Source organism: Macrosteles quadrilineatus, unplaced genomic scaffold (genome assembly GCF_028750875.1).
Source record: "Macrosteles quadrilineatus isolate MER2022 unplaced genomic scaffold, UCM_ALF_1.0 Scaffold_2__2_contigs__length_208266976, whole genome shotgun sequence".
NCBI classification, from domain to species: Eukaryota; Metazoa; Arthropoda; class Insecta; order Hemiptera; family Cicadellidae; genus Macrosteles; species Macrosteles quadrilineatus.
The window spans coordinates 12,001,646-12,028,008 of record NW_026542595.1 but is presented as its reverse complement, the minus strand read 5'-3'; the positions used below and the strand labels follow the sequence as shown (position 1 = coordinate 12,028,008).

At 33.3% G+C, this 26,363-nt stretch overlaps 1 protein-coding gene across 1 annotated transcript in view; it reads left to right on the top strand.

Moving 5' to 3' along the window:
- The window catches only part of LOC128983944 (uncharacterized protein K02A2.6-like), an 88,213-nt gene extending 63,813 nt beyond the window's left edge, over positions 1–24,400 (top strand). Inside the window, exons 2-3 of the mRNA XM_054403220.1 lie at positions 20,345–20,594; positions 21,532–24,400. Of these exons, the coding sequence (XP_054259195.1) occupies positions 20,345–20,594; positions 21,532–24,400 (3,119 nt within the window). The remainder of the gene's footprint in view (positions 1–20,344; positions 20,595–21,531) is intronic.
- Positions 24,401–26,363: the final 1,963 nt, after the last annotated feature.

The following is a 26,363-nucleotide window of genomic DNA, read 5'->3' as shown; positions in this document are numbered from 1 at the left end:
TTCACACAATTATGTGGTTGATTTATTTAATCTATAAATTTATCAAAGATGATTTATTCAAAAACTATGTCAATGATTATATAAATAAAAAATATATTCTAAAAGCATTGCTGTATCAACACAGGCTCTGCTTTCGATTTTTAAATTGTCATGAAAATAATGTTATTGATATATTGTCATGGAAACAGTAAGAAAATTAAAATGTATAGATATTTTGTATGAATTTGGAGGCTACTTTAAATAAATTTGAACTGCTTAACATAAGTTAGATTAACTTAACATAACTTGCACATCACATTGTTTTTTTTTTATATGTATATTTAGGTAAATTTAGTTATTGTGTTTTGCTAAACCTATGCTTAAATTAAACTCAAAAATATCATCAAAAATCAACTGTACGTCGTTGATTTTTGTGTTCTAAAATCTGTTGTATATGTATAACTATATTTAATTATCAAATGGTAATACAAAATACTCTTATTTTATCTTAACATAGCTTTCAATTCGCATTTACTTTATTTGATAAATTTACTATTGTGTTTTGTCACACCACTGATTAAATTAAACCAAGGAAAATATCATAAAACTAAGCAGTACACAGTGTTCTTTTGTTTCTAAAATCAATGAAATATCTGTTACTATGTTTACTAGTTTACTTTATGGTAAGTGTGAAAATGTAAAGCCAATGGACGATGGAACTGATTAAAAGAACTGGTTTGTATATTAAGATGTTTGTTAATATTTTTGTAGAGTAGAATCAGAGATGCAATGAAACATTATACTGTATTTGCTATTACATTTTTTAGTCCTTGATGCGTTGATAATCATATTAGTTTTGTCTGCTGTATTTAATGCTAAATTATTTGTTTAAACATTTTTATAGTATAGATATAGTTTCTTTAATATTTCAAAAGACTATTGATAAGGCACAAAAATATTTCTAAAGTTTATAACAGCTGACTTAGTTTTGCCATAGATAAAATATACTCCGTTTTGCTAATGATTTATTGTGAGTGAAGAAACTGTAGATGGAAGGATTTGTGATTTAATATGAAGAAAAATGAAATTTAAAAAATGTTCATTAAAATTTAATTATTAGTATTTTTGCAACTTCAAAATTGAAATTGAAAATGTCAAAAATAAAGAAAAAAAAAAAGATGTGTAATTAAGGCAGATGAAGGCAGATGATTTTTTTGAATCATGTATGATAAAGTTTTATTCGAAGATTTGGTCAGTTTTCTCATATCAGCATACACAAGATTTAAAATTAGTCAAAACCAAAATTGTGGTATTCACTACTTACCAGATTTAAAAGTCATAACTTAAACGCTTCTATTTTGGCCATAAAAGTTGAATTTTGTTTCTAAAAGCGTTGGCGGATGTGTAACTATTACATATATACAACAGATGTAAAGATTAAAGTGTTTTCCTACAGTTACCTAACAATGTACATGTTCTCTCACTGATTTGAGAAAGCAAAGTGGCCAATTCGCTCATCAGTGAGACAATGTTAACATTGTCTCGCTCTAATTACTTTGTCTCACTCCAGATTTGCAATGTGAATTCACGAAATAGTGAGCGCGTAACATGCAGGCAACGTCGTATGCGCGCGAAATACGTTGGCAGCACTGGCTGTAAATCAGCTGGTCAGCTGTTGTACTGTTGTATTTGTCACTTCACATTATAGTATATTACGTTACTAGTCCTGAAAATAAGTGTTTACCGGACGAGTGTGGTCGTTCCCGTGCGAGACGAAGTCGAGTACGGGATTACCATACGAGTCCGGTACGCACATTTTGGACGAGTTACGTACGATAGTTTACGCCATACTACTAAATCTGTACAAATCCTTATATATTTCCACCAACTAAAGGACTAAAAATCACTAGTCATGAGAGGTTATGTTTTTGTTTATATTGCCACGCAAATACAGTATAATCAGCTGATTGGTGTCCGGTAAAACTCATTGCAGAACAGTATTACGCAATGAAACCCCATTTGAACAAGCTGGCGGCAAACAGCTGTTTTCTGGACTAAATCCTTGCGTGGTAAGTTCGTCAAAATAATGTAGTGTGGCGTAAAATGTTATATTAAAAGTTCACTTCTGTGTAAAAATAGGTTATGTTTCTTCACTAATTTATTTGTTTTATGGTAACTGTAGGAAAAGTATAATGTGCAACTCGAGTTCAAAGTAAAATCGCCTCACTCGAGAAACGATTCCTCACTCGCCTAAGGCTCGTGAGTAAGGATTTCTCTCGAGTGAGTCAATTGCTCACTTTTCTCACTAGTTGCACAAATAACTATTCTATTTTGTGTTCTCTTCCCGTTGCAAAGCACGGGTACAACAGCTAGTAATTTATAAATATGTAAATAATTAATTTATAAACACTATAAATAATTTATAAACACCTGTATTTTATAAATATGTTGTCGTAACTATTCTATTAACTTAAATTACTTTTACAAAACAGTTTATAATCAAAGAGAAGAAAATAAGTTCTTTCCATGATTCGAACTGAAAGAAGATATAAAAAAAAGAAAATGGTTCAGAAGGAACTAAATAAGACAAAGTATAAAAACTTCTTCTGTGACAGTTTTCTTAAGAGTAACCTAAAGTTTTATTATTTTGCACAATTGTATTGCAGAGGTTATTACCTTAGAAAATTTAGAAGTTTTACACATTCCGCCATACATTTTAGAGTATTCATTTCCATAATACATACGTAAGTGTGTACACCATAATACATACGTACACTTGATTTTGTGTTGGTTTGTCTTATTTTATAACCTATCTAAACAAGAATCGTGATTTGATAAAATAATCATAATAGTTTCAACTATGTTTTTTATTCTTGATTGATTTAATATGTAAGAATTAATGGTTGAGATACACAATGTTGAAAGGAATTTTGTGGCATTACAATCCTTGAACAAATGTTTATATTACTGCATTATAAAATATGTAAGAAGCAAATTTTCAGTAGCCTACTGGTAGCCGTTGAAGGTTGATGCTGGATATTTAGCAAATAATCTATAAATCTTTTTGTTTTAATGTTTGTATCAAGATAAAATCCCTCCTTTAAAAAGTGTCATCAAAAAAGTTATTGTTTTCAAATATATGATGAGTATTATTTACTAGTAGTACGGTATTTATATTCCAATGGTTGAATAAGAATTATCCATGCATCCAGACAAAAAATATTATTATTCTCGAGTAAAAGAGTTAGGCATTTTTTCTGATGTTTATTTTTATAATTATATAAAATCGAAGATCAAATAAATTCCAGGGTGAGTGAATAAAACCATTTTGTTATCATGTGTCTGAAGATTGTTTTTACGTGTAACATGAGTAATAAACCCAACCCAATTACTGATTCAATATACAGCACCACCATCATATTAAGACTCACAACTAATATAATAAGTATACATCTAATTACCTTTTAAAACCTCTCTAGAATATGTAATATTAACTTATATACTTTAATGTAAATGTAAAATCAAAGTCCTAGGAGTTTAAAAATTGTTTATGGATACTCTTAAAATTTATCTTTGGTTTGTGTCTTCAAATATGATTCCTCAACTTTTAATATGTTACCTTTTAAAATGTTTCATTCTATTGGCTGTATCCATATACACTGCAGTTTAAATAATTAAATTCTTTACTCGTATTATTAAATAATAAATCGTTAGTTTGCTCAGACAATCGATGTAGGCGTTGAATTTGTTTAATGTTTTTAAAAGTTATCATGCTAGTAAAGAAGAGGGTGGAGGGCTTCCAAACGATGATTTTCTGCCTCAGTTAAGCCAACACAAAACGAAGCTTTTTCGCATCATTTACCTCGGATCCACGTGTCCATTCCCTAGTGTTCTTTTGTCTTTTCTAAGTTCAGGTTTTCCAAATGTACGAGGACACGTGCATTATATTAAATTACATACTTAACGTTCTGACAAGATGTGTCCATTTCTTAATCCGTTTAGTTTTATTTACATGCGTGGATATTATCCTTCGCTGATAACTCCTTACCAAATCATGCCTAGGAGTGAGGAAAGTCTGTGACAAGGAGTGTTAGTTAGATCTGTTTAACAATTAATAACTAATAATATAATTCTAAGCAAACAATTCAACATGAATACTGTTAATGCTTTTTTTGATATCACGTAGAAGATAGTCCCATATAAACATTTATCGTTATTGAAGTACCATGACAAATAATTGCATATGTCTGTTATCATACGTTGTTACATAATCTTAGAAATTAGAACATGAGAGATTATTTTAGTGGCAGACTGTGATTCAATCACACATGGATTTTCATGATTCTACTGTAGAAAGAAAGTAAAGTTGAGATAAAGGGAATGTCGTAGCTAAAATTAAAATTTTTTTGTTTGTGTTTTAAGAAATCCATTTTTAGTTTTGAAAAATTCTAGCAGTCGAAATTAACATTTTAAGTTTGTTTCAGTGCAGTATATGTTCGTTTAATGGACCTTCGGTTTCTTTCTGCAAGCTGTCTCAGAAATGATTACGTTTTAGGTTGTAAACAAAATATAAGTGGAATTTTTTTAAGGCCATACCATATGTAGTAATTTCCTACCGTACAGGATTTGTGTTTTGAAGATATGTGAATTTTTTAACTATACAGCCTAAAATGTCTCATTCAACTAAGTTCTGTCGTAAATTATATTTGTGTGAAATAAGGTTTGTGATACGAAGATTTTTGGGAAGTGCAATTTTTTCTTTCGGCAGAATCGCATTAGATTGTACACATTAAAAGATGTTTACGGCAATAGTTATTTTTCTTTGTTAAAGTGTCTCTACGTCGATATACCGAAATGTTTGTTGAAAATGAAAACTTAAACCTGTAAACCTGTGCAATATTAGTCCCTAGAAAAACTTCTGAAGTTCATATGACAGTCAAGAGAAACCAACATCAATTTATACTGTCGTGCCCTGTGTGGTGCACGCATGTTTGTTAGAGTTAATAATTGAAAAAGGTTATACAATTGAAATGATTTATTTTACAAGAAGTAATAGATTGATATAAAAGTGAGTAACTGTTGTTAATACTTCATTAAACGCTAATTATTAATAACTAACTGTTAACGATGGGCTTCACCCCGTTTGACTTCATAAGTATTAATAAAACTATTCTTGGTTAAGAAGCTAAAATAAACAAAACATAATACAATGGGTGAGGTGAATAAAATGTAGTACATACTACATAGTTCGTACTACATAGTTCTAGCACTTGCTCAAATCGAAGTGAATAAGAATTAGCTAGAACTAGGTAGTAAGTACTAGGGGTTCCCTATGTGATGTAGTAAGTACTACCTGCCTAGTACGTACTACCCCCTAGTACCTACTAGAGTGATTCGCTAATAAACAAGCCAAAACAGGCGCGCGGCGATAATCAGCTGTTTGTCGTTATTCCGTTGGTCATTCCTGACAGCGCCTGCAGTTGTATCAGACGTGTTGAGTGACTAGTAAGTAGCATTGCTACAAATTTGAGCGAATGGTGGTGTTTTGGCCTCTGGGGACATCAAAATGAAAAAGTAAATCGGTCCCAGGCCTATGTCTTACCATGCCACCTACAGTAATAGCTACTTCCTTATAGGGAAATTCGCTAAAAAGAGAAAATAACAAAACGCAACAATCCTATCGAGATAAAAAATAAACAATTAATTTGCAATTTTACATAATTCCTAATATGCAATTAATGTTCAATCCAATTAAAAAATATCGTTTATTTAAACACTTTGTTATTATATAATTAAATCTAATTTACGACCGATAAGAAGGTATTTTAATTTGTACTAAAAATAGCTCAACTTACCCGGATCACCAAAATAACAAAATAAAACTTCAATTTTCTGTCGAGATGACAGTGCCCCTCCTCTTCTCTCAACTTCACCATTGCCAGGCAAAAACTCGTTGGTAAAAAAATCAACACTATCATTCTCAAATCGCAGTAATTGCTTAAAGTTACCAATTTTTCTTCGTTCAAGGTATGTTTTCCTGTTACGGACTTGTAAAAACATCGCCATATTCGCAAACGACCAAACTGAAGCATGCCCTTGATCGTACTACATAAAAATGAAGTAACTACTACGCCGACTGGTTTTTATTCACCGAAAAAGCCTAGTAGATACTACTTTCCCTATGTGATGTAGTATGTACTAGGGGTAGTACGAACTAGCATTTTATTCACCTGCAAGTCGTAGTTTGTACTAGAGGCTAGTATCAACTAGCATGTTTATTCACCGAAAACCGAGTAAATACTTAGAAAAGAAGTACGTACTACCAAATACTACCTTTTATTCACCTCACCCAATAATACAAACAAATAATCACACTCTTGATTTTAATAAGGTAATAAATTGAAATAATAACAAACAAATAAGCACAGCTGAGGTATTTTTAACATAAGGTATATTGAAAGTGCCTTTTAGAAAGGAATTACGACCTTAAAACGCAAATTTATGAATTTATTGATATTAATGTATGGTTTTTCGCGGGGTTTCTCGTCATGATAAACATTTTAAGTATGTGGTTTATAGGAGTGTGACTTTTAGTTTTCTCAAAAGTTCATGGGTACTTTGGGATTTATATGTGGATTAACGTATGGCAGATGTTTTGATTTAACTTATTGCCAACATAGAACATTTCAATAATCAATAACTATATAACATGTGGTTGATATACTATTTAAACCATAACTATTTACCAGTGTATCCAAAAAAAGCTTATTTTGTTTGAGAATAGAGTGCTTAGAAAAATACATGAATCAGTTCAATATAACGAATGTACATAGAGCTAAAAAAATTCGAGTATATAGGTAGGTGCAGTGCTGCTGACAAAAGTGGCCAACGAGGTAAGTAATAATATCCAATGGAGAAGCTTATGGCCAGTGTGACAATTATTCCCTAATCTAAAACATTTCGTACAAATCAACAAAGATGCTTTTTTTGGATTTGAAATGTACTCATTAGAATTAAAATGTATATATTTGGCTGAAATATAGGTTGTTACGTGACATTTGTTTACTAGGTGTTTTTCGCGTAGAACATGTTAGAATTTACCTTTATGTAGGTTTACATGTGTCTAATAATGTTGTCATCTACAATTCTTAAAAATTCTCACTTAATTGTCACTTAATTGTTAGGTAGTTAAGTGATTATGGTGCTTACCTTCAAAATCTGAAGGTCACTGGTTCGATTCCAATAGATCATTACAATATCTACTATAAAAAAATGTATATGCCGTTAGTACTTATGATGATATCTAACAAAAGGTCTATGTTTGATGGTGACAAGACCAGGGTTTATAAAGTTTTCCTACAAAAAAAGTGAAGTAAAATAGTAAAGTTATAACTCTTTACTAAGAATATTTTTTTTAATCTTGTAAGGGCGTATCATTAAAATGCTTTGCTAACCATTGTTATAAAATCAATATTTATATGCTCACAAATACAGTAAATTCAGAAACCATATCGACTTCATTTTTTTTTTAATCAAGATGACGAATATAAATAGGTGTTAAATAAGTACAAGCGTTCAAATAGAATTCAATTATATTTAAATTTAATAAGAATTAAATACAACATACGTACAACTACAATTATAAAAAAATGAGCAATGGCTTAGCATCTAGAGACCTTATTTTGGTTGAATTTCACAAAATATACAGATACAAACACAATTATTTAGCATTACTGAACTGAAATAGCCCGTTTCGAATTTAATATATTCTAAGTGCAGTATTAAAGTATGAACACAGAGTATTATTACTTACTAGTGTCCATGTTGCTCGAATTCGAGCAATTGCTAAGCATTACAGGCGTTATTTTAAAACGAATAACAGTCATAATTTCTTATGACTTTAAAAGATTCGACTCAAAGATTATGGAAATACTCAAGATGTACATAACAGATCGATATAATCAACATTTCTTGTAAATATCTTATAATGAAAAAAGCTAATCTTGTTTTTTAGTGTTTTCTACAATAATAGCCTACTCATACTCCGCACTCATAGCCACATTAGGTCTATAACGATTTATATGACGATTTATATTTATCGTCCATAATAACGATTAAATAAAAAAAAAACATTATTTCTATATCTTCTCCTTGGTGGTGTTCTATGCAGCGAACACATAACAAAATAGAAGCGCTACTCGGAGCGCAGGAGCGTGGTAGTCTGACTAGCCGACGAAACGGACAAAGATGGCGGCGCTAGCCTAGTCCCGGCGTCTGCAACGCGCTGGTCGTCTGCTATACTTCGAGTCAGGGTTGTTTACATAGGCTTTGTTTAAATGTAAAAATACTTTTGTATAAAAATTACTTAGGTTTTTCTGGAAGTACATTGTTAATCCTTATGTTACTCCGAATACATTTCATTTGCAATTTCTTAGATTTCCCTTTTACGACAGCCCATTCCAGTTTTTGGGGTGTCGGGTCAATCGGGTTAGTTCACCCGAGTTATTGACCTTCAATTTCAACTTAAATATTGTTTTGATTTTACGTGGCAATCGCAAAAGAGAAATTCTTTAAAACACACAAAAGTAGGGTACTACTAATGATTAAACTATTTTCGGAAATTACTAAGTGGTTTTAATTTATTTCACTTAGTTAGTCGTTAATTTAGGCTTATTGAAATATTTTTATACAAGACAATCATAATACTAAACGTGTTGTTTAGTTTTAACAAATTAAAAAATATTAAATGAATGAATTTATTTCCTATATTTCAGAACACTGTATACAATTATAATTATTGTTGACATATTAAAACTGGTCTTTATTCAAACAGGGTCGTATAAAAGTCAACTATAGCTGGCATTTATTTTAACTAGCAATTTAAGGCTAACATCTTTAAGTTTGTTTATTACCCTTCAACAGTAATCAGCTGTTCCATTACAACTAAGATGGTTGTTGGAACGTTTGAATTTTCTAAACATACAGCTGCAATAAAGAGGTGCAGTTGAAAGCACAGCAGATAGAATGCCTCATAGAGACGAGATCTATGGTGTGTGTGTTTTTTTTTTTTTTTTTCTGGGGATTTGTGAAAGAATAAGTGTATCGATGCCGATATCAAGCATAGATAAACTATAAACAAAGATGAAGCAAATGAAAGCCTTTGGAAATAATATGAAATGAAATGCATCACAATATGTGGCCAGAGCTGGATCACTGGTTTGTTTTTATTTGAGCAAATAAACCGATACCATGCAGAGGTTAGGAGGTGAAAAAGGAAGGGAAACAAGTTATATAGTAAACTTTTTATGTTTTATAATAAAATGTTTAGTACAGTTTACTTTTGATCATTCTTTTTGGGACACTTGGTATTATGCGTAGGCAAATAAACTACTGCAGTTGTTACAGTTTTAATATCTAGTAAGCGAAAAATAATTTTACCTACGACCGTTTTTTAAAGTAGCCGTTTCAGTACAGTTCTTAGAATTGAAAAGTATCTCATAACAGCATTGTTTACTTTCATAACAGCATAGTCTTACTCATAACAATACGGGTAACGGATTAATGAGGTTCAAGGATTGAGAGAGGAGAAGCAAAATTGTAATGATTCGAAATTCAACTAATCAGCTTTTCAGACAAATTTAATTGTTGATTGGTGCAATTAGTGTGCACCGCCAAGGCTCGTACCTTAAATTTTCTACTCGTGTCGTTAACACTATCTTTACGCAATCGTTGCGTAAACTGCTATAATCTATACTATTATATAAAAATCTAATGGTGTCTGTCTGTATGTGTATTACTAATAGGTGCAAAAACTACTGAACCAACTGGGTTTAAATTTTACAAAAATATAGCTACCATACCAAGGACTGTTATAGGACTATTCAAATTTCGATACCGACCGTGGGCTTCGCCCCTTTGGCTTTAAAGGTCCTGAGTTGAGGATTTTAAAAGTAAATATTGATTGGTCTCCATGGCTGCAATGAGAATACTCACAATGTTTACATTTACATTTGCTTTGACATTTCAATGTAGGTAAACAAGAAGAACAACTGCCAAATTGCATTATTTTACAATTTAAGACAGCTGATCCAATGAAGTTAAATATAATATTTCACACAATTATGTGGTTGATTTATTTAATCTATAAATTTATCAAAGATGATTTATTCAAAAACTATGTCAATGATTATATAAATAAAAAATATATTCTAAAAGCATTGCTGTATCAACACAGGCTCTGCTTTCGATTTTTAAATTGTCATGAAAATAATGTTATTGATATATTGTCATGGAAACAGTAAGAAAATTAAAATGTATAGATATTTTGTATGAATTTGGAGGCTACTTTAAATAAATTTGAACTGCTTAACATAAGTTAGATTAACTTAACATAACTTGCACATCACATTGTTTTTTTTTTATATGTATATTTAGGTAAATTTAGTTATTGTGTTTTGCTAAACCTATGCTTAAATTAAACTCAAAAATATCATCAAAAATCAACTGTACGTCGTTGATTTTTGTGTTCTAAAATCTGTTGTATATGTATAACTATATTTAATTATCAAATGGTAATACAAAATACTCTTATTTTATCTTAACATAGCTTTCAATTCGCATTTACTTTATTTGATAAATTTACTATTGTGTTTTGTCACACCACTGATTAAATTAAACCAAGGAAAATATCATAAAACTAAGCAGTACACAGTGTTCTTTTGTTTCTAAAATCAATGAAATATCTGTTACTATGTTTACTAGTTTACTTTATGGTAAGTGTGAAAATGTAAAGCCAATGGACGATGGAACTGATTAAAAGAACTGGTTTGTATATTAAGATGTTTGTTAATATTTTTGTAGAGTAGAATCAGAGATGCAATGAAACATTATACTGTATTTGCTATTACATTTTTTAGTCCTTGATGCGTTGATAATCATATTAGTTTTGTCTGCTGTATTTAATGCTAAATTATTTGTTTAAACATTTTTATAGTATAGATATAGTTTCTTTAATATTTCAAAAGACTATTGATAAGGCACAAAAATATTTCTAAAGTTTATAACAGCTGACTTAGTTTTGCCATAGATAAAATATACTCCGTTTTGCTAATGATTTATTGTGAGTGAAGAAACTGTAGATGGAAGGATTTGTGATTTAATATGAAGAAAAATGAAATTTAAAAAATGTTCATTAAAATTTAATTATTAGTATTTTTGCAACTTCAAAATTGAAATTGAAAATGTCAAAAATAAAGAAAAAAAAAAAGATGTGTAATTAAGGCAGATGAAGGCAGATGATTTTTTTGAATCATGTATGATAAAGTTTTATTCGAAGATTTGGTCAGTTTTCTCATATCAGCATACACAAGATTTAAAATTAGTCAAAACCAAAATTGTGGTATTCACTACTTACCAGATTTAAAAGTCATAACTTAAACGCTTCTATTTTGGCCATAAAAGTTGAATTTTGTTTCTAAAAGCGTTGGCGGATGTGTAACTATTACATATATACAACAGATGTAAAGATTAAAGTGTTTTCCTACAGTTACCTAACAATGTACATGTTCTCTCACTGATTTGAGAAAGCAAAGTGGCCAATTCGCTCATCAGTGAGACAATGTTAACATTGTCTCGCTCTAATTACTTTGTCTCACTCCAGATTTGCAATGTGAATTCACGAAATAGTGAGCGCGTAACATGCAGGCAACGTCGTATGCGCGCGAAATACGTTGGCAGCACTGGCTGTAAATCAGCTGGTCAGCTGTTGTACTGTTGTATTTGTCACTTCACATTATAGTATATTACGTTACTAGTCCTGAAAATAAGTGTTTACCGGACGAGTGTGGTCGTTCCCGTGCGAGACGAAGTCGAGTACGGGATTACCATACGAGTCCGGTACGCACATTTTGGACGAGTTACGTACGATAGTTTACGCCATACTACTAAATCTGTACAAATCCTTATATATTTCCACCAACTAAAGGACTAAAAATCACTAGTCATGAGAGGTTATGTTTTTGTTTATATTGCCACGCAAATACAGTATAATCAGCTGATTGGTGTCCGGTAAAACTCATTGCAGAACAGTATTACGCAATGAAACCCCATTTGAACAAGCTGGCGGCAAACAGCTGTTTTCTGGACTAAATCCTTGCGTGGTAAGTTCGTCAAAATAATGTAGTGTGGCGTAAAATGTTATATTAAAAGTTCACTTCTGTGTAAAAATAGGTTATGTTTCTTCACTAATTTATTTGTTTTATGGTAACTGTAGGAAAAGTATAATGTGCAACTCGAGTTCAAAGTAAAATCGCCTCACTCGAGAAACGATTCCTCACTCGCCTAAGGCTCGTGAGTAAGGATTTCTCTCGAGTGAGTCAATTGCTCACTTTTCTCACTAGTTGCACAAATAACTATTCTATTTTGTGTTCTCTTCCCGTTGCAAAGCACGGGTACAACAGCTAGTAATTTATAAATATGTAAATAATTAATTTATAAACACTATAAATAATTTATAAACACCTGTATTTTATAAATATGTTGTCGTAACTATTCTATTAACTTAAATTACTTTTACAAAACAGTTTATAATCAAAGAGAAGAAAATAAGTTCTTTCCATGATTCGAACTGAAAGAAGATATAAAAAAAAGAAAATGGTTCAGAAGGAACTAAATAAGACAAAGTATAAAAACTTCTTCTGTGACAGTTTTCTTAAGAGTAACCTAAAGTTTTATTATTTTGCACAATTGTATTGCAGAGGTTATTACCTTAGAAAATTTAGAAGTTTTACACATTCCGCCATACATTTTAGAGTATTCATTTCCATAATACATACGTAAGTGTGTACACCATAATACATACGTACACTTGATTTTGTGTTGGTTTGTCTTATTTTATAACCTATCTAAACAAGAATCGTGATTTGATAAAATAATCATAATAGTTTCAACTATGTTTTTTATTCTTGATTGATTTAATATGTAAGAATTAATGGTTGAGATACACAATGTTGAAAGGAATTTTGTGGCATTACAATCCTTGAACAAATGTTTATATTACTGCATTATAAAATATGTAAGAAGCAAATTTTCAGTAGCCTACTGGTAGCCGTTGAAGGTTGATGCTGGATATTTAGCAAATAATCTATAAATCTTTTTGTTTTAATGTTTGTATCAAGATAAAATCCCTCCTTTAAAAAGTGTCATCAAAAAAGTTATTGTTTTCAAATATATGATGAGTATTATTTACTAGTAGTACGGTATTTATATTCCAATGGTTGAATAAGAATTATCCATGCATCCAGACAAAAAATATTATTATTCTCGAGTAAAAGAGTTAGGCATTTTTTCTGATGTTTATTTTTATAATTATATAAAATCGAAGATCAAATAAATTCCAGGGTGAGTGAATAAAACCATTTTGTTATCATGTGTCTGAAGATTGTTTTTACGTGTAACATGAGTAATAAACCCAACCCAATTACTGATTCAATATACAGCACCACCATCATATTAAGACTCACAACTAATATAATAAGTATACATCTAATTACCTTTTAAAACCTCTCTAGAATATGTAATATTAACTTATATACTTTAATGTAAATGTAAAATCAAAGTCCTAGGAGTTTAAAAATTGTTTATGGATACTCTTAAAATTTATCTTTGGTTTGTGTCTTCAAATATGATTCCTCAACTTTTAATATGTTACCTTTTAAAATGTTTCATTCTATTGGCTGTATCCATATACACTGCAGTTTAAATAATTAAATTCTTTACTCGTATTATTAAATAATAAATCGTTAGTTTGCTCAGACAATCGATGTAGGCGTTGAATTTGTTTAATGTTTTTAAAAGTTATCATGCTAGTAAAGAAGAGGGTGGAGGGCTTCCAAACGATGATTTTCTGCCTCAGTTAAGCCAACACAAAACGAAGCTTTTTCGCATCATTTACCTCGGATCCACGTGTCCATTCCCTAGTGTTCTTTTGTCTTTTCTAAGTTCAGGTTTTCCAAATGTACGAGGACACGTGCATTATATTAAATTACATACTTAACGTTCTGACAAGATGTGTCCATTTCTTAATCCGTTTAGTTTTATTTACATGCGTGGATATTATCCTTCGCTGATAACTCCTTACCAAATCATGCCTAGGAGTGAGGAAAGTCTGTGACAAGGAGTGTTAGTTAGATCTGTTTAACAATTAATAACTAATAATATAATTCTAAGCAAACAATTCAACATGAATACTGTTAATGCTTTTTTTGATATCACGTAGAAGATAGTCCCATATAAACATTTATCGTTATTGAAGTACCATGACAAATAATTGCATATGTCTGTTATCATACGTTGTTACATAATCTTAGAAATTAGAACATGAGAGATTATTTTAGTGGCAGACTGTGATTCAATCACACATGGATTTTCATGATTCTACTGTAGAAAGAAAGTAAAGTTGAGATAAAGGGAATGTCGTAGCTAAAATTAAAATTTTTTTGTTTGTGTTTTAAGAAATCCATTTTTAGTTTTGAAAAATTCTAGCAGTCGAAATTAACATTTTAAGTTTGTTTCAGTGCAGTATATGTTCGTTTAATGGACCTTCGGTTTCTTTCTGCAAGCTGTCTCAGAAATGATTACGTTTTAGGTTGTAAACAAAATATAAGTGGAATTTTTTTAAGGCCATACCATATGTAGTAATTTCCTACCGTACAGGATTTGTGTTTTGAAGATATGTGAATTTTTTAACTATACAGCCTAAAATGTCTCATTCAACTAAGTTCTGTCGTAAATTATATTTGTGTGAAATAAGGTTTGTGATACGAAGATTTTTGGGAAGTGCAATTTTTTCTTTCGGCAGAATCGCATTAGATTGTACACATTAAAAGATGTTTACGGCAATAGTTATTTTTCTTTGTTAAAGTGTCTCTACGTCGATATACCGAAATGTTTGTTGAAAATGAAAACTTAAACCTGTAAACCTGTGCAATATTAGTCCCTAGAAAAACTTCTGAAGTTCATATGACAGTCAAGAGAAACCAACATCAATTTATACTGTCGTGCCCTGTGTGGTGCACGCATGTTTGTTAGAGTTAATAATTGAAAAAGGTTATACAATTGAAATGATTTATTTTACAAGAAGTAATAGATTGATATAAAAGTGAGTAACTGTTGTTAATACTTCATTAAACGCTAATTATTAATAACTAACTGTTAACGATGGGCTTCACCCCGTTTGACTTCATAAGTATTAATAAAACTATTCTTGGTTAAGAAGCTAAAATAAACAAAACATAATACAATGGGTGAGGTGAATAAAATGTAGTACATACTACATAGTTCGTACTACATAGTTCTAGCACTTGCTCAAATCGAAGTGAATAAGAATTAGCTAGAACTAGGTAGTAAGTACTAGGGGTTCCCTATGTGATGTAGTAAGTACTACCTGCCTAGTACGTACTACCCCCTAGTACCTACTAGAGTGATTCGCTAATAAACAAGCCAAAACAGGCGCGCGGCGATAATCAGCTGTTTGTCGTTATTCCGTTGGTCATTCCTGACAGCGCCTGCAGTTGTATCAGACGTGTTGAGTGACTAGTAAGTAGCATTGCTACAAATTTGAGCGAATGGTGGTGTTTTGGCCTCTGGGGACATCAAAATGAAAAAGTAAATCGGTCCCAGGCCTATGTCTTACCATGCCACCTACAGTAATAGCTACTTCCTTATAGGGAAATTCGCTAAAAAGAGAAAATAACAAAACGCAACAATCCTATCGAGATAAAAAATAAACAATTAATTTGCAATTTTACATAATTCCTAATATGCAATTAATGTTCAATCCAATTAAAAAATATCGTTTATTTAAACACTTTGTTATTATATAATTAAATCTAATTTACGACCGATAAGAAGGTATTTTAATTTGTACTAAAAATAGCTCAACTTACCCGGATCACCAAAATAACAAAATAAAACTTCAATTTTCTGTCGAGATGACAGTGCCCCTCCTCTTCTCTCAACTTCACCATTGCCAGGCAAAAACTCGTTGGTAAAAAAATCAACACTATCATTCTCAAATCGCAGTAATTGCTTAAAGTTACCAATTTTTCTTCGTTCAAGGTATGTTTTCCTGTTACGGACTTGTAAAAACATCGCCATATTCGCAAACGACCAAACTGAAGCATGCCCTTGATCGTACTACATAAAAATGAAGTAACTACTACGCCGACTGGTTTTTATTCACCGAAAAAGCCTAGTAGATACTACTTTCCCTATGTGATGTAGTATGTACTAGGGGTAGTACGAACTAGCATTTTATTCACCTGCAAGTCGTAGTTTGTACTAGAGGCTAGTATCAACTAGCATGTTTATTCACCGAAAACCGAGTAAATACTTAGAAAAGAAGTACGTACTACCAAATACTACCTTTTATTCACCTCACCCAATAATACAAACAAATAATCACACTCTTGATTTTAATAAGGTAATAAATTGAAATAATAACAAACAAATAAGCACAGCTGAGGTATTTTTAACATAAGGTATATTGAAAGTGCCTTTTAGAAAGGAATTACGACCTTAAAACGCAAATTTATGAATTTATTGATATTAATGTATGGTTTTTCGCGGGGTTTCTCGTCATGATAAACATTTTAAGTATGTGGTTTATAGGAGTGTGACTTTTAGTTTTCTCAAAAGTTCATGGGTACTTTGGGATTTATATGTGGATTAACGTATGGCAGATGTTTTGATTTAACTTATTGCCAACATAGAACATTTCAATAATCAATAACTATATAACATGTGGTTGATATACTATTTAAACCATAACTATTTACCAGTGTATCCAAAAAAAGCTTATTTTGTTTGAGAATAGAGTGCTTAGAAAAATACATGAATCAGTTCAATATAACGAATGTACATAGAGCTAAAAAAATTCGAGTATATAGGTAGGTGCAGTGCTGCTGACAAAAGTGGCCAACGAGGTAAGTAATAATATCCAATGGAGAAGCTTATGGCCAGTGTGACAATTATTCCCTAATCTAAAACATTTCGTACAAATCAACAAAGATGCTTTTTTTGGATTTGAAATGTACTCATTAGAATTAAAATGTATATATTTGGCTGAAATATAGGTTGTTACGTGACATTTGTTTACTAGGTGTTTTTCGCGTAGAACATGTTAGAATTTACCTTTATGTAGGTTTACATGTGTCTAATAATGTTGTCATCTACAATTCTTAAAAATTCTCACTTAATTGTCACTTAATTGTTAGGTAGTTAAGTGATTATGGTGCTTACCTTCAAAATCTGAAGGTCACTGGTTCGATTCCAATAGATCATTACAATATCTACTATAAAAAAATGTATATGCCGTTAGTACTTATGATGATATCTAACAAAAGGTCTATGTTTGATGGTGACAAGACCAGGGTTTATAAAGTTTTCCTACAAAAAAAGTGAAGTAAAATAGTAAAGTTATAACTCTTTACTAAGAATATTTTTTTTAATCTTGTAAGGGCGTATCATTAAAATGCTTTGCTAACCATTGTTATAAAATCAATATTTATATGCTCACAAATACAGTAAATTCAGAAACCATATCGACTTCATTTTTTTTTTAATCAAGATGACGAATATAAATAGGTGTTAAATAAGTACAAGCGTTCAAATAGAATTCAATTATATTTAAATTTAATAAGAATTAAATACAACATACGTACAACTACAATTATAAAAAAATGAGCAATGGCTTAGCATCTAGAGACCTTATTTTGGTTGAATTTCACAAAATATACAGATACAAACACAATTATTTAGCATTACTGAACTGAAATAGCCCGTTTCGAATTTAATATATTCTAAGTGCAGTATTAAAGTATGAACACAGAGTATTATTACTTACTAGTGTCCATGTTGCTCGAATTCGAGCAATTGCTAAGCATTACAGGCGTTATTTTAAAACGAATAACAGTCATAATTTCTTATGACTTTAAAAGATTCGACTCAAAGATTATGGAAATACTCAAGATGTACATAACAGATCGATATAATCAACATTTCTTGTAAATATCTTATAATGAAAAAAGCTAATCTTGTTTTTTAGTGTTTTCTACAATAATAGCCTACTCATACTCCGCACTCATAGCCACATTAGGTCTATAACGATTTATATGACGATTTATATTTATCGTCCATAATAACGATTAAATAAAAAAAAAACATTATTTCTATATCTTCTCCTTGGTGGTGTTCTATGCAGCGAACACATAACAAAATAGAAGCGCTACTCGGAGCGCAGGAGCGTGGTAGTCTGACTAGCCGACGAAACGGACAAAGATGGCGGCGCTAGCCTAGTCCCGGCGTCTGCAACGCGCTGGTCGTCTGCTATACTTCGAGTCAGGGTTGTTTACATAGGCTTTGTTTAAATGTAAAAATACTTTTGTATAAAAATTACTTAGGTTTTTCTGGAAGTACATTGTTAATCCTTATGTTACTCCGAATACATTTCATTTGCAATTTCTTAGATTTCCCTTTTACGACAGCCCATTCCAGTTTTTGGGGTGTCGGGTCAATCGGGTTAGTTCACCCGAGTTATTGACCTTCAATTTCAACTTAAATATTGTTTTGATTTTACGTGGCAATCGCAAAAGAGAAATTCTTTAAAACACACAAAAGTAGGGTACTACTAATGATTAAACTATTTTCGGAAATTACTAAGTGGTTTTAATTTATTTCACTTAGTTAGTCGTTAATTTAGGCTTATTGAAATATTTTTATACAAGACAATCATAATACTAAACGTGTTGTTTAGTTTTAACAAATTAAAAAATATTAAATGAATGAATTTATTTCCTATATTTCAGAACACTGTATACAATTATAATTATTGTTGACATATTAAAACTGGTCTTTATTCAAATAGTGTTTCCAGCTGTAAAATAAATTATTTATAATAAAAAATAAACTGATAATTCTAGAATTAAATAACAAATATTGTATCTGCCCGCTGTAAAATATGGGGCAAATTCAGTTTGAGAACACATAAACAAAAAATACTTGTACTTAAGCTAACGCTGTTATACTGAAGAGTTGGTGCGATGGCGATAACCTACATCCTGTTGAGAACTAGTCAAGTGATTGTTCTTTTACAAAAATAGTACACATTTCTCAGGATATGAAATAGAAAACAATCATTTTTGTTTTGTAATTAAAATTATTGCTCAAATATATTTCAAACGAGTTCGCTACTACTGTAAAATAAGTAACGAAAGTCTTCACAAAAATAAAGTCGGGCAACATCTCAATAAAACTGTAATTTTTCTGGGACAATAAATTGAGTGTAATTTTACAAATATTGGGGAAGTTTTATTTAACTTACATAATTATCTTGAGTTTATCTTGGATGATATTAAAAGCAAATTAGTCCTTAAAAAACTGTGCTAAACGGTTGAAAATTCTTCATAGACAATATATTTGAAAATGTCTTTAATATATACAATATTACAGTACAACAGTATAAATAAAACATTAAAACACTGCACGCTAAATTTATAGACGACGGCCCGGCAGGGCAGCGGGCGTGGCGCGGAGCAGCGGCAATGGACCCCTTTTGTACCTGATATTTTTGGAAAACCACGCTCGATAAAAATTTTTGATGAATCGGATAGTTAAATTTGGTTATTTATCCACAACTTTCCCGCTGACGAAATTACTCTGACCAAAAAATAAAAAATTTCCTCGCAACACAACTTTTTCATGTCTGAATGTAAAAAATTAAACTACATAAGTAATACAAATATTTATAAATCAATTACTATCATAACTAATAATTTTATATGTAGTAGAAGTCATTATAGTTTCATATATGAACAGTCATAATTATTAGTAACGGAAGAGTTATTATGTTTTGCGGGGTGGCTGCACTGTGCACTGAGCCCTGAAGTGGGATGATTCGTCACGGCTCCGTCTTCTATGTCCAACAGCGATCGTAAGTGGTTCTTTTATAATTACTGTCCACTTTCTAACGTAACGGTTAGGTTACGACATTTTGGCGCAGTCGGTAATAAACCTTTTTATCATAGTTAGGGTAGTACGCGATAACAGTTGTTGTTTTAGTGCGTATTATAGTTGAGATGATTAAAAATGGCGAGTATTAGTGTTGGCAGGATTTCTGAATTTAATCCAAGTGAGGAGGACATTGTGCCCTATTTGTTGCGCCTGAAACATTTTTTCAAAGCGAACAATGTTAAGAAGGAGAACGAGGTGTCGGTTTTAATTACAGTTATTGGTCCCAGGGTTTTATCGGTCCTATCCGATTTATTATCACCGGTAGAGGTAGATTCTAAGACCTATGATGAACTTGCAGCGTTGTTGAAATTACATTATGCGCCCAAGAAGTTGGTTGTGGCGGAGCGATATGTATTCTACTCTCGTGTGCAAAAGCCGGGCGAAAGCATAGCGGAGTTTGTGGTTTCAATAAAACATTTGGCTAGTTCGTGCAAATTTGGTACCTTTTTGAAAGACGCTTTGAGGGACAAAGTGATTTCCGGCATTTCTAATGAAACTATCCGGCAGAAATTGTTGTCGGAGGAATTGGACTTTGACGAAGCTTATGCGTTAGCGCTCAGGCTGGAACAGGCCGAATCGCAGTCAAGCCTATTTGTGCAACCTCGTGGGGACATTGCGAAAATCAATGTGAAAAGTCAAAATAGGCCTAAAACTTTCATGCATAGGAGTAGTGAAAATCAAAATTCTAGAAACTCTTGCTGGAGGTGTGGTTCTGCGGGTCATTGGCCTAGTGCGTGTGCGTTCGCCAATTACAAGTGTCACGGTTGTTAGAGAGTAGGTCATCTCAAGAAAGTGTGTAAAGCCAAGAAATCTTCTAGTTTCCATGGTAAAAAGTCGACACCTAGGATGGGGGTCCATCAAGTGGAGGAAGAGGTAGGCCTAGGCCTAGAAGTTCCAATGACAGAGATAGGTCTGTACAACCTTAAATCAGGATTAGACAACGGCTATAAGGTTTTTTTTTTTTGTCATAGGACGCTAGGCACGAGCCTGGGATTGTTTTTTCACATTACTTCAGGCTAGACCTAGGGGTTGCGGCATTATCACTTAGATAAATCCATTGGTGACTTGGCGGGGATCGAACCCGGGACCTCAGGGACTGAAGTCCCGCGCTCTAACCACTACGCCAGCTCGCTCCCCAACGGCTATAAGGTATGCCTAGTGGCTAATGATGTATATTTAGAAATGATTCTAGATACAGGCAGTGCCTTGACTATATGTCCTTCTGAGATATTTTATGAAAAATTTTCTAACCTCAAACTTAGGCCAGCAAATGTAAAAACTTGCTACTTATTCAGGTCATGATGTACCTGTTCTGGGACAAGTGAATGTCAATGTTAAATATAATAATCAGCAGGCGAGTTTGCCTTTGACAGTAGTTAGTTTAGAAAGTAAGAGTCAACCGATTCTGTTGGGCCGAAACTGGTTAGGTCAGTTGAGGTTAGATTGGCAAAATGTGTTTTCATGTAAAGCCACTGTGGATCACAGTTCTGATTTGGACATTGCTAAGTTGAAGAGTAAATTTAAGTCAGTTTTTCAGCCTGGAACGGGCGAAATTAAGGGTGTTAAGGCTCATATTGTCTTAAAGGAGAGGACAGTCCCTAAGTTTTGTAAGGCGAGACCAGTGCCTTTTGCGTTAAGGGAGAAAGTTGAGAGTGAGTTGGACCGCATGGTTCAAGAGGATGTTGCGTACAGAGTTACTAATTCACAGTGGAGCACTCCACTTGTGGTTGTCCCTAAGCCTAATGGTGTTAGGCTTTGTGCCGATTATAAGATTACTCTTAATCAGTGTATTGAAATGGAACATTATCCGCTTCCACAGGCTCAAGATATTTTTGCAACTCTAGGCGGTTGCTCAGTTTTTAGCTGCCTTGATCTTTCAAATGCGTATCAGCAATTGGCGGTAGCGGATGAATCGCAACATCTGTTGACCTTAGCCACCCATAAGGGTCTGTATCGATTAAAAAGGCTACCATATGGTTTGTCTTCAGCTCCTGCAATTTTTCAGTCAGCCATCGACCAAATTTTAACAGGTCTTCCAGGAACGGTGGCGTACTTAGATGACGTCTTAGTAGCGGCTCGCTCTAAGGAAGAGGGGCTCGCCCGTCTGGCGCAAGTGCTGCAACGCCTTGATGAGTTTGGTGTTCGAGTAAACCAACAAAAGTGTAAGTTTTTGCAATCATCAATAGAGTATTTAGGACATGTGATTACCCGAGATGGTCTCCGTCCACAAGAAAGTTTGTTAACTGCGCTGCGTAAAGCGCCTGAGCCTAGTACTAAGGAAGAGTTAAGAGCCTATATTGGTCTAATAAATTATTATCATGCATTTATACCTAACCTGTCTGCTAGAATAAGCTGTTTTTATGACTTATTACATAAGGATCATCCATGGGTGTGGTCGGAGGTGTGTTCTAAGACTTTTCAGGAGAGTAAATCATGGGTGTTGGACTCAAGTTTGTTAGTTCACTATGATGTGAAAAAGCCCATAGTTCTGACGTGTGATGCGAGTCCCAGAGGGGTGGCTGCTGTTCTATCTCATCTTATCGATGGGCAGGAAAGGCCAATTGCCTTCGCATCGAAAACGCTAAGTTCCAGTGAACGGAATTATTCCCAGTTACATCGGGAGGCTCTGGCTTTGATCTTTGGAGTCAAAAAGTTTCATAAGTATATATATGGAAGACACTGTATTCTACAGACTGATCATCAGCCGTTGACGGCTATTTTTGGCTCTAAAAAGGGCGTTCCTAGTATGGCGGCAGCTAGGCTGCAGAGATGGGCCTTGATTCTATCAGCATATGATTTGGAGGTTAGGTACCGGAAGGGAGTGGATGTCCCTCACGCTGATGCGTTGTCTAGGTTACCCTTAGCAGAAGCGGAACCTATAGAGCTGGATGCTAATTTTGTTTCACATGTAGATGTGTGTACAGAAGTGATGAACAATTTCTGTGTTGTCAAGGACATTGCACCTATTACTGCCTTGCATATAGGTAAAATGACGGATAAGGATCCGATTCTTTCGAAGGTCCGAGATTTTGTGATGTACGGCTGGACGAGCTCTGTTGAGCCGGAACTAGCTATTTTTCTAAGGAAGAAGGACGAGTTGTCCGTGGAACAAGGTTGTTTGCTGTGGGGTTCTCGTGTAGTGATTACAAAGAAACTGTATTCATCTGTGCTTCAAATGTTGCATGATCAACACCCGGGAGTTACCCGCATGAAGATGCTGGCGAGAAGTTATGTCTGGTGGCCAGGCATGGAAAAGTCGATTGAGGACGTAGTGGCTTCTTGTTCTGCTTGTCAGTTAACTAGGAATTCGGTACCTAAAGTACCGTTGCAGCAATGGCCTACAACATCAACTCGATGGCAGAGGATACACATTGACTTTGCGGAGGATCCAGAGTCGAGACAGCAACTTTTAGTTTTGATTGACACATACTCTAAATGGTTAGAGGTATTTATCATGAGTTCCATGAATTCTTCCAAGGTTATTGAGAAACTCCGTACCTTGTTTTCATCGTATGGATTGCCTGTCGAACTGGTGTCGGACAACGGAAGATCTTTTACTAGTCAAGAGTTCAAAACCTTGTTGCATAACAACAATGTGAAGTTCACATTAACTCCCCCGTATCATGCGGCTTCAAATGGATCTGCAGATAGAAGTGTTCAGGAGGTCAAGAAAAACCTTTTGCGTCAAGTGATTGAGGAACATCAGCGTTCTCAGCGTACCACTCTTCAAATGAAATTAGATAATTTCTTGTTTGCGTACCGCAACACTCCAAATACAGTTACAGGCTTAACCCCTGCAGAAATGTTCCTGTCTTGGAAGCCTCGCACACAGTTGGTTATGTTAAAACCGAATCTCCAGTCATCCATTGATCAAAAACACAGGGAACAAAAAGATGCAGCTGATAGGCTTAGGGGAAGAAGTAGATTTTTCTCAGAAGGTCAGGCAGTCTATGTCAAAACTGTCCGAAATGAAAAGATATCTTGGGTTCCTGGCAAAATAATTATACAGAGAAGTCCGGTCACCTATCTTGTGAGTGTCATTGGTGGAAAACCCCGATTTTGTCATGCAGACCACTTGAGAGCTCGGTATGCAGAAGAGGAGGAGATTTTTGTATCACCCAAGGATCCCGTTGTATCACCCCAAGTACCCAAGAATTCACCCCCGCCGGAGGATCGACCAACTAGTCCCCTGATGATGTCACCTGTACCTAGGCCTACTACCAGTCCCAGGGAGAGCCTAGGGCAAGCCCAGCCTCAGCCAACTCCTGCGTCGCCGCTAGCACAGTGCAGCCCACCACCCTCGCTGAGGAAGTCTGGACGGACTGTGCGAAAGCCTCACAGGCTGGACTTGTAAAATAATTAATGAATAATGGGAAGAAGAAATTTTTGTTGCATTATATTGAAAGTGAATTTATTTAATTTTGAGTTAATTTTGAATTTATATTATTGACTTTTTTTTGGGGCAAGACGAGTGTAGTAGAAGTCATTATAGTTTCATATATGAACAGTCATAATTATTAGTAACGGAAGAGTTATTATGTTTTGCGGGGTTGCTGCACTGTGCACTGGGCCCTGAAGTGGGATGATTCGTCACGGCTCCGTCTTCTATGTCCAACAGCGATCGTAAGTGGTTCTTTTATAATTACTGTCCACTTTCTAACGTAACGGTTAGGTTACGACATTATATTAACACCATCGTTATCCTCAGTATCAGATCTACAAGTATGCAAAATTTCAGCAATTTTTGTCAACTATTAATGTTGTTTATGATCGTGTATTTGTCGCGGGGTTTTTAATGCGAACTGTGCTCGCGGGTCTTGGATTCAGGCTGTATGACGGACCAAGATGGCGGATTTGGCCACACTTTCAGTGCATTTGGTTAAACGCCGTGTCCTCTCTATTATTATTATTATTATGTGCTCGCTGGTTCTATGACTTTTCTATGTTTCCATAGTTTGCAAATCGGCTCCTTCAATGATTACTAAAAAATGCAGCGCAGTGTTAATTCAGTTTTCTTTTTAGTAGCCTATATAAATTTACCCAGGCTCTGTCGTTTTATTCCATTGTAATATTTACGTCAACCCAAATTGAAATAGTAAATATTTCATTTCAACCAAGTTAGTAAATGTTTGTAGCAAACTGTTAAATTAGCAAACTTTTTGACTGTTTTATACCATATGTTCTTCTTCTCATTTTTAATTCCTGACAACAGCTGGAGTTTCATAAAAATGTTTGTTTCCCATGTTAATCTTAAGGAGAACTATGAAACTTTAAAGGGTCCCGGGGCATCACTCTCTAATTATTTCCCTAAAAAGAAAGTTTCCTGCACAACTTTACGTTACGCTCTTTCCTATGACACCAAAAACATGTCAATCGGTTCAGTAATTTCGGAGGAGTAATTGTCACAAAAAACCTGCTTGCGTATTAAATAAGTAAATAGACTTTTTAATCTTTTTGCTTTATTATAATCAATAAAGTTAAAAATGGATTATGATGGAGTAACCAACCAATGTATTTGTGGCTTTGATAAATGTCACTGCAAAAGGTACAGTCGCTGTCGAAACGAAGGAAAAGTTGATTGGCAAATGAAACTTTCTCTTCCCCAGATTGGTTAAAGTGGTAAACATCTCAATGTCAAAATATAACTTCATCCTAACCTCAGAGTATTCAACTATACATATAATATATATATCTTATGTTTCATCAGTATGATTCAAAAGTATTGCTAAAACCTTTAGAATAAATTATTTTTCTTCTTTCACCCACTAAAAACATGGATGTTTTTTCACATGTTAAAATCATTAGTATAACGTTACAAAACGGTTCATAGTATCTGATGTTGAATGTAGATTCACGTTTCGCTTTATGAGTTTGTATGGTATCTTAAATTATGTTTAATAAAAACAACACAAAAACACTAATTAAACACTTGACATCGGGGATACTTTGAAAAAGAACGAGTTTAATTCACTCACGTAATTTGAATCTACAGTGGAAAAACCCTGAGAGCATACTTTTGAATAAACTTCAAACTATCCACATACAACACTTTCAAAACCTTGAAAACTGATGTTTCACTAATAGTGTGATATAAGTGTAAGTGCTTTTGTTATAGAATACTGTCGTTTGATGTATCAATTATTATTCCTTACATTACTAATAGCCTCATTTTAGGGCCAGTTGTTAATTACTAGGTTCAGCAACTGTTCTATATTGGCAACAGCATGATGCAATAAAATAAATAAGAAAAGTAAATAAGATGTATAATTTCTGTCTGGTCAAATCAGAAAACAGAATGTAGAAAAATCAACAAGCAA